Source organism: Coturnix japonica, chromosome 2 (assembly GCF_054131305.1).
Source record: "Coturnix japonica strain WE chromosome 2, WE-NBRP24, whole genome shotgun sequence".
Taxonomy (NCBI): domain Eukaryota; kingdom Metazoa; phylum Chordata; class Aves; order Galliformes; family Phasianidae; genus Coturnix; species Coturnix japonica.
The window spans coordinates 7,403,185-7,416,155 of NC_140664.1; the positions used below are offsets into that span (position 1 = coordinate 7,403,185).

At 44.0% G+C, this 12,971-nt stretch overlaps 1 protein-coding gene across 3 annotated transcripts in view; it reads left to right on the top strand.

Annotated features, from left to right (window-relative positions):
• The first annotated feature begins 220 nt into the window (after nt 1–220).
• KCNQ3 (potassium voltage-gated channel subfamily Q member 3) overlaps nt 221–12,971 on the top strand; it is a 183,475-nt gene continuing 170,724 nt past the window's right edge. Inside the window, exon 1 of one of the 3 annotated variants that reach the window (XM_015856359.3) lies at nt 221–814. In XM_015856359.3, coding sequence (XP_015711845.2) covers nt 483–814 — 332 coding nt within the window. In that variant the 5' untranslated portion in view covers nt 221–482. The remainder of the gene's footprint in view (nt 815–12,971) is intronic. The other 2 variants (XM_015856358.3, XM_015856360.3) reach the window with 2 other exon arrangements.

Genomic DNA, 12,971 nt, shown 5'->3' on the forward strand with positions numbered 1-12,971 from the left:
AATGGGCCACTCCCTAACGTGAGGGCTCGGAGAAAGGCGGGTGGGGGGGTTGGGGGGGGGAGAAGGGACGCGGGGGGGGGGGAAGAAGGCAGGAGCTGGGAGGAGGAGGAGGAAGAGGAGGCGGGGGGGGGTTGGATGGGGGGAGGAAGAGGCTCGGGCATCGGGCTGGTAAATAAACTCCGCGATGATTTCCCTGTCTTGCGCCGGCCCAGGTGCTGCTGCCCGCCGGTGGGATGACCTGAGGGGGATGTGACCGTCTCCCCCCCACCCCATTTGCTGCCCCTTTTTTCCCTCGTTTTATAAATATATATATATTTATATATATATATACACTCCCATGTATATATATATATAAATCCGTAAAGAAATCCTTGTCGGGGAGGGGGGGTGGGGGGAGGGGCGGGGAGCTCAGATCATGGCCTTGGGGCTCCCGGGGCTGCCGCCGCCGATCTGCAGCTCGCCTCCGGGGCCCGGCGCCCACCATGGGGCTGAAGGCGAGGCGCAGCGCGGCGGGCGGTAGCGGGGCCGGAGGGGCGGCGGAGGGGCGGCGGGCGGCGGGCGGCGGCGGAGGGGACCCCGAGCAGGGCTCGCTCGCCCTGGGCTCCGGAGCCGATCGCGACGGGACGCTGCTGCTGGAAGGCGGTGGGAAGGAGGAAGGCGGCAAGCGGAGCCCTCCGGGGTTGGGGCTGCTGGCGAAGACCCCCTTGAGCCGTCCGGTGAAGAGGAACCACGCCAAGTATCGCCGGATCCAAACTTTGATCTACGACGCCCTGGAGCGACCCCGCGGCTGGGCGCTGCTCTACCACGGCTTCGTGTGAGTAACGCGGAGCGGGGCTGCCCGGGGGGATGCGCCGTTTTGCTTTATCATTCCCGACCGGGGGACTTTTGTGATTCTGTCCTTCTCCGACTCGCTCCCAGCAGCGGGGGGATGGCAAGGAGCTTATTGTGGGATGTGCTGATGTATATATATATATTTTTCATTCTTATTATTTTAATGTTTTTTCTATCACCGGGTTTTCCAAAGTGAGCATCTCGTAAGGCTCGGGCTCCCTCTGGCATGTCCCCCGCGTCGCTGTGCTCAAACGCGTGCCTCTTACACTCGGCTATAGGGACCGAGCTGTGAGCAGCTTTAAGGCGCAGAGTGCTTAAGGGGACACTGCCGGCTTCAGTTCAGCGTAGAGCATTACATGTGGATGAAGTCGGTTTTCTAAACCCCGGGTAAGCCGGCTCTTAAAAAGTGTCAGATGAAATCCGTGGGGTTTTGGTCCGGTAAGGATCAGTCACCCTGTGGTGCACGAAGCCGGGGCATTGCAGCACTGTCCGCCAGAAAGTTAAGCCGATCGCCAGCAGTCAGGGATGGAGCAAACTCATCTTCTGGCCCAAAGGGGATGAGTCAGGCACTGCTGTTTTGCCTTCCTAAAAATTCCGATCCCCTTAAGGTTTCGTAAAAATATAGGAAAATAAGTCCGCGTACGGCATGCAATGAATTTGGCAGAGTCCTGTTCATATTAGAGTGTTCTTTAGTGTTGTGAACGTGTGTGAAAAACCCAAGGGACTATCAGTGCTCACAGTGGTGCTGCTGTTCTTTAATGCTGTAACACACACAGGGTTCTGTGTAATAGAGGATTTAACTGTGATTTCTGAAATTGGTTTGTTTGCTAAAGTGCTGTAGGGTGTATGGGCTGGGAGCCTGGAGCTGGATCTGTGGAAGCCCTCCTCACTGATGCTGTCTTGCATTTGTAAATAAACACCTTGAGTACGGGGCTGGGATTTTACCTTCAGGCGAATTTCCTCGTGAATGTTTGCAGGGATTGAGCCCTGGGCAAGGAGCGAAAAGCAGCATTACTGATGTGCTGCTATGTACCACTCACCTATTGCTGCCCCCTTCTTTTCAATGTTTTCATAAAGTGTGTCTTGGGACAAAGGTTCTTGCTTTCCAGTTGGATTTCTGTGAAAATGTGGTCTCCTGTCACATTTTTTCCTCACTTTTTAGCCCCTTTTTGCTTTAGGAAAAATTGAAATGCCAGGCAGGATGAGGCAGCGTTTGGGATTGGGGAAAGATGCTGTGATGGGGGAGGCTGTTTGGTAGCGAGCCTTGCTGTAGGGTTGTGCTCAGCATTGCATAACACCGCTCCTGCTTGGGGTGAGCCGTGTCTGGATGGATTTGCACCCTGGCTCATCCTGCATGGTCAGCCCATGCAGGCTGCATAAATGAGGCATCGGCAAACACCAGAGCCTTATGAGTGCTTGGTATGTCTGTTTGTGGACAGCTGAGGCAGTCAGGTCAAATCCACACCCAGGCTACTAGGGAGCAAAAAGGTGGTGGATGGGTCTAGAAAGGTCCAGATAAGCTGATTTGCTTTCATATGGGTATGAAAAATCCCAAGCTACAACATGCATTTTAGCCATCTCTCTAGGTGTGAGATTACCCCTAAGATTGTTAACACAGTGTGGATTTGTAGAACAATCAAAATGTTAATGGTTTAGAATCATCTACTCCTTAGGAATGGACCTAATGTTCTACATGGCCAGTTGCTCCTTCGTGACACACTGTGCTGCAAAACACCAAGATGTGAGACTGGTGTGCTCAATCTCATCACCTTTTGAACTCAGTAGAAGGTGTGGATTCCTACTTTGCTGTAGGATCAAACCCTACAAAACAAACTTGCTGAAAGTGATGGAAGGGTGTGTTGAGACCTTCCTGTGACTGAAGAGCGATGACCTGATCAAGAGCAGGAGCAGTGCATCAGGGAAGCAGTATTCCATTATTCCATGCTGACATTTGAAGTCTTTGTTCTTTTTTTTTTTTTTTTTTTTTCTTTTCTCAGATGAATTGTCTTTTAACCTTTTTCCTTCTGAAATGGAGTCCCTCTCACGTTGGAGGTGCTGTTGTGACAGTGTGCAGTTCTGGCCTGCAGTCTTGGCTGCTTTTCACATGAGAACATTTCACAACATCCTTTGGGTTGGTGAGAGATCACCAACTTTTCTGCAAAATCCACAAATCTGCCATTTTACTTATGAATAAAGGTCCCATTTATCCTAATAAAACACCACATACCATCTCATTCAGAGTAACTTTTTGAGTACCAACATTTTTGTAGTACAACCAAATCAATAATGAGGTGCTTGCTCACATATCTGTAGAACTGGAGACCAAAAGGGATTGCAGCATCTGTAAATGCGATGGATTCATTATAAACCCAACGCATGAGAGGAGAAGTGATACAAATGCTTCAGTGCTCTGTATCTGAGGATTCTGGAGGTGAGAAGCTGCTGATGGAAAAGGGTCACATCTTTCAGGACACACCAGGGAACTTGAGTGGGAGCAGGAAGGGGCCTTGCAAAGATTTCCACAACTAAGCTTTGGATTCCAGAACTTTTAAAAGTGTAGTATAGATGGGATTCCATTGACTTACACAGTGTTGCCCATATGGCTAGAAGGGGCTCATGATCCTTCACATGTCTCATGTGCACATAAATAAGGTTTGGAGCAGCTCCTGTTGTAAACGCTTTGCTCTAGGTGTGGTTGGATCTACTGAAATAATTGATTCTATTGAATCAGAATACAAACACACGATCAGGCCACCAGGCCTTGGGGACAAAGATATAGGGGACAAAGGGAGTCATTCTTGATGGCCTGGCAGAGAGGATCTTAACACACATTAGGAAAATTCTGCCTAGCAGAATATCCAGGGAATAGATGTTTAGATGTTTCCAAAAGGTGAAGGAAACAGTCAGCTTCTTTGAATTGCCCTGGCAATATGGCAATGGGGTTGTTTGTAAGAGAAAATGTGGACTGTCCTATGAAAAAAAATTACCACTGCAAAGCTGAACTCCTGAATACTTGCAGTGAAAAATTAAGCACGTATACATTAAAGAAAAAAAAAAAAAAAAAAAAAAAACCCCAAAAAAACCCGTTTTCATCTTTGAGATGTTTTATTAGGAAATGGCTCCTGAGGTCTGCAGGTCAGGCCACAGTCTCTCCCTGCTCTTTTCTAAGCTACTCTCCCTGTAGCTGTAACTACAGCTCCCCTGATGGATTGTGTGCGATGAGCAGTGCAATATATGGCAGGAATCCCCTGCTGCTAGGCCTCACAGGATGAGTGGTTTGGTCATGGAGACCAACCCGAGCACTGCTTACAAAACATCTAAACACTTTCTTTATGCACAGAATGAATTGACAAAATAAAAGCAAGTAAGATTTTGATTTTCTAGATTATTTTTAATTGCAAGCACAAATGATGTGTTGGATAACAGAGAGACTCCAGCAAAGAAACAAAATGCAGCTCAACTTTGCAATGGCAGTTTCTGGTAAATTTTCAACCTGCTTTAATTTGAAGAGTCTGAAGGGGAGGTAACTAGGAGATATTCTTATTTTTGTACCATCCCCTGAGACAATTGCAGCCTTTACTTTCACAGAAAAATAAGACAAGGAAGAGGTTTGGGACTGCATTTTCTTTTCCTTCCTCCCTCCCTCCCTCCCTCCCTCCCTCCCTCCCTTCCTCCCTTCCCCTTCCCCTTCCCCTTCCCCTTCCCCTTCCCCTTCCCCTTCCCCTTCCCCTTCTTTTCCTTTTTTATTTTGAGAATTGTGCAATATTGGCTGTGCTTTGCTGGTGTAGTTCACTGTGGCCTTCTTGCTGATGGGAGAGGAAAATCATAGGGAATGCTTGAATGCCTGTTTGCCATCCAGCCACCTTTCAGTAGCGCTTAGCACCTGGAACAAGAGGAGGCAGAAGCATGTGGGATGTCAAATCATCAGTGTTTCATGGAAGCACCGAAATGCACCTTTTGCATGACTGAACCTGGGTGGGCTGTTTATGGAAAAGTGCACTGGGGTTTAAGAATCACAGAATCATCAAGGTTGGAAAGACCATTAAGATCACATAGTCCAACTACCAGCCCATCACCACTATGCCCACTAAACCATGTCCCCCAGTGCCACATCCACTCTTCTCTTAAACACCTCCAGGAATGGTGACTCTATCAACCTACCTGGGCAGCCTATGCCAATACCTCACCATCCTTTCTGAGCAGCTGTTTTTCCAGATACTTAATCTGAACCATCCTTGGTGCAAATTAAAACAATTACCTCTTATCCTATTATTGTTACCTGTGAGATGAGGCCAACCCCCACCTCACCACAACCTCTTTTCAGGTAATTGCAGAGAGTGATAAGGTCTCCCCTGAGCCTCCTCTTCTCCAGACCAAACAATCCCATTTCTCTCAGCTGCTCCCATAAGACTTGTACTCAAAACCCTTCACAGCTTCGCTGCCCTTCCCTGGACATGCTCCAGTGCTTCAGTGTCTTTCCTGTAGTGAGGGACTCAAAACTGAACACAATACTCGGGGTGCGGCCTCACCAGTGCTGAGTAGAGATGGAAAGATTGATGTCTGGGGATTTTCCTCTTTGCCCTGTGGCAAATGTGCTGAGTTACTGGCCTGTGCCAGAGGACTAGGTGATTTGGGAACAGTGTTTGGGTAATGAGAAAGATAAATGTAAGCCCTTCCTTGGCCTCTTTGGCATGGACTTGTCTCTAAGTGAATACTCTGGTGCAAGAGAGCAAGCTTGGTCCATTAGTAAGTGCCCTTTGCTTATCCATTCACCAGTGCAAATTCCGTTTTAATTATTTATGCTAATCTGTTGTAATGCATGGATAAATTCTGCTGTATACTTTGTAAGATACAATGAAGTTGCAGTCATTGGAGATGTCTCTGAACACCTTTACTGGTGTGGCTGTGCTGAGGCCTGTGAGTCCACTCAGACCGGCATGTTGAATGGCTCAAGGGAGAGTAGTGCAGATGTGCTTCTCTGTGTCCCTTAATCCTCAAGGATGAAGGTACCTCAGTGTCTGTCTGCAGGTTGGAAGAAGTGAAGTATCAGTGTGGCCTCATTTGGGCAGGTGATGAGATCAGATGTGTCCGGTGAGGCACTGGTGAGCATCTGAACTACCACCAACACTGGAGCCCCTTGCCATCAACTCTGCCAGCAACGAGCTCTTCAGAAGTCAGTGTCTTTGCTGTAATTTCTATGGAACTAAGCTGTCCCAAATATCCTCCTTTTGACCAAGATGATGTGGCAGAGAATCACAGAATCATGGACTGGCCTGACTTAGAAAGGACCTTAAAGCCCACCCAGTTCCAACCCTCTGCCATGGGCAGGGTTGCCACCTACCAGATCAACCTGTCCAGGGCCCCAGCAGGACATGCTTCTCCCACACATCACATCAGAGGCTAGTCAGTCACTTGGCATCTTGTGCTTTTTTCAGAGCTCTTTGTCTTCAAACATGACTTGACAAGATACTCTGTATTCATAGATTAAGCCAAGGTACAAAACTGTGCACTGATGTGTGTGCAGGGTCAAGTGATGACGATGCACATTCAAAGACAAGGTCTAGACTCGAGTAGTTTGAATCTAATTTAACAACTCTAAGAAGCTTTCCAAGCAAAATCTGTCAAGTAAGTTTTAAGATAATTTGTACACGTTGTTTTGAAGTGTAATTGATCAGTGACCTTAGACATAGCTAGGTAGCTGTGTGCTTGGACACTACTATGATCAGCCTTCTATGGTATAGAAAAATAATTATATTTATTATTGTATTTAATAATGCTATGTTTCATTCTTATACATGGGACTTTACAGAAGGAATGGAGCCATGGAGACATTGCTTTTGCTATTGCTTCTGACAGATACTTTATTAAAATGGAGTTCTTAAATATTAATAGCTTTACAAGGAGTATGGTCCACAAGAGCTGTTACGTATATGCCTCCTCCTGTCTTAGGGTGAAAACTGGGAAACTTAGCATTTTCTGTGGAGGGAGGGATATGCCCAGGGATATTTAGGTTCATGGTAACCTACTTAAGAAAGAAGCACTTTGGGAGAACTTTCAGGCTGTTAAATGAGTAAATTGCCTTTTCCAGCCTTAAGCAAGTAAACTACTTAAGGAATGTTTAACTTGGAGCAAATGAAAGGTCCCACAGCAGTCAGGAGAAACCTACCCACAGTGACAATGAAAAGTATAACTGAGAGTTGGTGGAAGGCATCACTAGGTATCATCTTCTGCATTACCAACCTGCTGCCCTGCTTGGACATGGTAAGATCCTCTTAAGCCACACTTCTCCACAGGATTCATCCCATACTTTAAGAAACACCTTTGGTTACAGTTACCAGACAGCACCTTGATCTCATTAGAGGTTCTGACTTTCCCTGATTTGTGGGTAGGTTTTATAAACCACTCTGAAATTGAGTTGCATATCTCCAACACTGCTAAATCTCAGTTTGGAGAGATGCTGAGACCCTGATGTTAGTATCACTGTGTGTATCACTTCTGCAAACACTCATCTTGCCACAGTCTTTCCTAATTTCTTTCTTCTATATTGCTGGTGTATGGCAGTCTATTGTATTCATTGACAATGGAGGAATCCTAATCCTGTCTGTGTCAGCTGTTGCATTTTGCTTCTTTTAGCTTTCTAGACTTATTTTTTTTTCCCAAATACTTGCATTTCATTGGTCCATCACATTTTCAGGGTTGTTGCTGAGAGCTGTGCAGATGTGTTATGTATTCCCTTGCAAAGCTGTATTAGTTTGCATTGTTTTCTAATCTCAGATGCTGTCCATATTTACTTTCTTCTGTCCTCGCTGGTGTTTTGATCACCTTCCAGATTGGTATCTGGTAATTTTATTAACATTCAATTTAATTATTTTTATAGGTCATTAAGGAAGCATTTAATAAGACCAGAATTAAGAAAATACATTCAAAACAACAACTTCTCCCCTTCCTGGTTAATGCAATATCATTTGTTATGTCTTTATTTATAGCTCAGAAACCAGTTTTAAATTGCATCTGGTTTCTGCTAATCACCTGAATTAACACTGGAATGATTTCATCAGACACTGCATCTATGTTCAGAAAATGGATATTTCCTAATTTCCTTTTGTTCAGACCTTGGTGTTGGACAATGTTTGTCTGCTTAGTTCAGTGGTATGTTTCTGGTTATTTTTCCATCTTGAATTTTTCATGCTTTTGACATATTGTGTAACTCGTGTAACAATTAAGTGTTCCTAGTGTCACGCACCACCAAAGCGGAACTAAAACACTGTTGAAAGCTTAAATGCTCCATTCCATCCAAGTCCCAGTTCTTATGTATTTTATAGGAGCCATTAGATTTAGACTATAGCTATTAGACTATACCCAACTGTGGATGAAGGACAGACGTTCATCCTAAAGCAGAGGACTCTTTGCAGGATATTTTCCACTGACTGTAAATACAGAGAATCTGAAAGTTTCAGTGAGAATGGAGAAGAATCAAGAACAGCTGTTGAGAGACTGACAGTGAAATCCCTGAAGTGCATGGAGGGGAGCTGCCCACCAGGCTCTCAGCAGTAGAGCATCAGCTTTGCTTATCTTTTTTCCCCTCATGCCTCTCTGTGCACTGCTCTGAGTGTTTATGAGGAGGGATTACACCTTGAGGAGGGAATGTCAAGAGCAGCTGATTGAAATTACAGGTGAATTAATTTAGGAAAGCAATTATAAGAACTGGAATTTGCTCTTCTACCCTTGCTAATACTGCTGCTTGTAAGACGTTGCCAGGAGAATATCAATGCACGCAGGTGGTTAAGGTTCCCTGATCTGACATCAGATCTCATCTGCACCATAACACCAGTGCTGAACTAATGCTCTGGACCAGCCTTGCCATACAGCAGTATTTAATTCTGTGCCTAGAGCAGCCATTAAGTCTATACTAATTGGCTAATCTATGCTGGGGATGTTCTCAAGGAGTGACACACACTGGCCGATAACACAGCATTCCTAGATGACACATACCATGGCTTTAGTCTGAGACAACTGGATGCTACAGACCTTGGACCTCTCCTGTAGGAGTGCAGATGGTTCCTTGCTGGGAAGGTAAGTGAGATTAGTGGTTGGGGCACAGGCTGGCCATCCTTAGCAGAGAACAGTACTGAGTATCTTTGTGTTACAAGAAGAGATATAATCATTGCATGCAAGATCTCACCAATGTGAGGATGCCTTTTTGAGTCTGTGCAAAAATACGCTTTTCTTTGGGATAAAACTCAGGAAATCATACCCCAGTCAAATTACTGGGATTTTACCCTGTATGTGTCGTAGGATCAAGGAATTATTAAGTTTTTGGAAAATAAGATCATTTAGTCAAAGCATCAACCAGCGCTACATCTGTGTATTTCTTGAATGCATCTAAGGATGGTGACTCCACCACCTCCTTGGGCAGCCTATTTCAATGCCTCATAGCTCTTTCTGAGAAGAAATTTTCCTAATTTCCAACCTGGACCTCCCCAGCACTACATAAAGCTATTATCTCTGGTCTATCCTATATATCTGATAACATGTCTTTTTTTTAATATGTTCTCCTCTTTCTGTTCACAGGACTTTATCAAGGCTTTTGCCTTTTCATTTTCAACACTTCTTGTGTTGATAAGACTCACACAGACGTTTAAATACCTCAGCTCCACGTCAACAAAGCAAAATAATTTTTCAGTGGTAGAAATCAGAGAGAAAGAGACCATTCATATTTTGTCACTAAACTTACCATTTGATAAAACATGGAAGAAAATATTGCTACTTTCTTTTTTGTTAATATTTGGACATTTTTCTTGGTTTTGTCTTACTCATTTTAGATGTTGCTTCATTATCATGTCAGGTCCTGTGGTATCATCATATAATATATATATCCTTGAGGATGTTACTATTTCAGTGCTGAATTTCTTGAAATAACTGATTTTTCTGTTTTCCTTCAGGATTTGAGAGGCTGTTTCTCAACATTCACAATTGGATCCATTCATCTAGTACCTTATCTAAGGAGCTGTATGGACTCCTTTTGTAGTCATGGAAGAAAAATAGGAAATTGAAATTTCCAGAGTGCAATTAATCTCATCCTGAAGATAGTTCTAAATAGGTGAGATTAATCACTTCTTGTAGCGCCTAATGTACCTGAATTTAGCTGTCTACACCAAAATACATCTGACAGATATTAAACTTTTTACCCAACCTGAGGTTTGAAGCTCGGCATCACACCAACTAAATTCAGTGAATTTAGGTATGTACACATACAGGTCTTTGTGTGCAATAGGTATTTCATTTCTCTTTATAGTCAGTGGAGGTCTAGTCAATACAGTTGACAGATTTTTATGGTGCAATTCATCCAACCAGTTGTAGGGATCTGCTTTACATGGACATAAATCACAGCTGCAACTCCATTCAGAATCTCTCCATTGCCTTTAGTGAAAGTCGAGGTGACTTGATCTATGGTAAACTTCTACAGTTTGAGACTGATGGGTCCTGCCTTTGAAGGCAATAGAAATTTTAGTCTTGCTGTTAGATGGGGTTTTATTTAATTTCAGGCTCTACATAAAATACTAGTTGATTTTCTGCATGATCTGCTTATGTGTGGCCACTTATTATTGCAGAACCTGACAGGCCTACATTCATCCCTGACATTATACCAAAGAAAAGTGTGATAGTGTAGTTTATGTTTTCACTTTCAGAATCTTAATTGTACTGCTGTTTTTGGTGGCTTTAAGATCTTCTCCTTGTTGGGAATCTCGAGTTTACCTTTCTGCCTTCTTTTTGTTCTTTGTTTTGCTGTGGGCTCTGTTTTCATCAGCCTTCCTGTATATTTGCTCTTGATGCTGCTTGGATTTATTTTAAAATCACAATTGCAGTTGATCTTGAGGTTATGTTCAAACCCAGTTAGCTTCCTTTTGAGCTGATCTTCCAGTCCAAGGGCTGTGATTAACTTGGCTTTCCCCTCACCTTCTGTGGCCATCTGTGATTCCCCAGGGCACAGGAGTTACTGAGTGGGAGCTTGCCAGCAGCAGTCCACATTCTTCCTGTTCCTGAATTTTTGTCCATTGAAATTGCTCTTCCTCAACACTCAGCTCCCTAGATCAATGAACAGACAGCACTTCTGTCTACCACACTCTGTAGGTATGTGAGCAGTATTTTTAGAGGGCATACTCGCTTGGATACATTATTGGAATCGGTACCAAGAATTGAACCTAACACTGAAATCATCAGTTTGGTATTTGATTGCATGAAAATGCCTTAATGTAAGGAAGTGTTTTAAGGTGGTGATGTATCCCTTTAGCAGCTGCTTGTTTGTATTTTGCTTGTTTTCACAGAAATACTGAGCCAGCAACCTCTTTATTCATGTCAGTACAAATGTATTAAAGTTAGAAGAACACTTGGATTTGGCTGCTGCAGCATGAGTGTTTTCTGGATGTACCACAAAAGCTTTTTATTTTTGTACTGCTATTCTATTAGTGTCAGAGGCCAAGGTCAAGGTCTGGCACACCTGAAGATGTAGTTCCTTAGTGGTAGGACTAGAGGGAGTGGTTTCAAGCTGCGGCAGGGGAGATTCAGGCTGGTCTTCAGGAAATATTACTTCTCAGTATGGGTGGTCAGGTACTGGAATGGACTTCCCAGGGAGGTGGTGGAGTCACCAAGCCTGGGGGTGTTCAAGGAATGACTGGATGTTGTGTTGAGGGACACGGTTTAGTGGGAGCTATTAGTAATAGGTGAACGGTTGGACTGGATGATCTTTTAGGTCTTTTCCAACCCTGGTGATGCTATGATTCCCTGCCAGAACAAACTAATTCATGGCAAAGTAAAAGACCTTGAGGAATGGGTGAACAGGAGATGTCCTGGCATGACAGTAAGTGAGCACCAGCTTGTCCTAGGGTCACAGGGGATTCAGCCATACTCACACCATGGTGTTTGAGGCTTCTTACCTTTGCTTCAGGAGCTAGCTTAAAGAGACATGAAATCTTTCCTTTCTTCCCTGCTCTCCAAAGTTGAGAGAGGAGCAGTTCATAGAATCATGAAATCATAGAATCACAGAATCATTTGAGTTAGAAAAGACTACTGAAAGTCATCTGCTCCTTGCCATGAACAGGGACACCTATAGTGAGATTAGGTTGCTCAGAGTCCCATCCAGCCTGACCTTGAGTGTCTCCAGGGATGGTGCATCCACCACCTCTCTGGGAAACCTGTTTCAGTGCATTACTGCACTTGACTCATAAATGTTAGTTTGGTTAACAAATACAGACAGCATGGGGAATGTGGGCAAGAAAAACCCCAGCTTTCTTCCCATTTTTTGATGTAGATCCCGTCTGACATTGAAGCTGACAATTAGACCATTTAGTATAGAGCGGTATGTTAGAGGTCTCCAGCCCAATCTGCCTGACAGGGCTAATTTCAATCAAATCAGCTTGCTCAGCATGTCTGTGTCATGTTAATTTAAGTGCATCTTTACACTTCAGATTGTTAGGAGTGATAATTATTAATTAATTTATTATTTCACAGGATATGTTGCTTTATGCATTTCTCATAATGAGAAGACTTTCAAGCCTGAGTCATGGGGGAGTCTTCTTCCCCCTCCCCCCCTCAACCCCCACTCCATTCAGTCCTGAACATGTATAAGCAAAAATGAATTGTAGCACCAATGCAGGGCAGCTCAGCATGGGGGGACAACTTTCATATTAATCACAAACAGGGTTGCTTGCTGTTAGGCTAAGTAGTACCAATGTTGTCTTTGTTTGGAGTACTGACACTGAGAAATACTGGGAATAATCTTTAGTGTAATCATCAATAGAGTTCACTGAAAATAGAAAACTTTTCCCAAGGACTTCTGAAATTTCTGACTATTTCTGACATTTCCACAGTTTTTTTTTCATCAGATTCTCCAAATACACGAAGAAGAGTCATTCAGTCTTCAGTAACTTGTCCCTCATCTACAACTCTTCCTGAATTTCTCATCTTTTTCTTCCTGTTCCTTCCTCACTTCCTCACATCTTCTTCCTTTGGTGGTATTTACCACTGCACTGCTGTGGTGCAGGTAGATGACCACTAAATGGAAACCTCCAGCTGTGCCAGTATCATATAATCACTGAATATCCCAGGTTAGAAGAGATCTAAGGATCATTGAGTCTAACTTG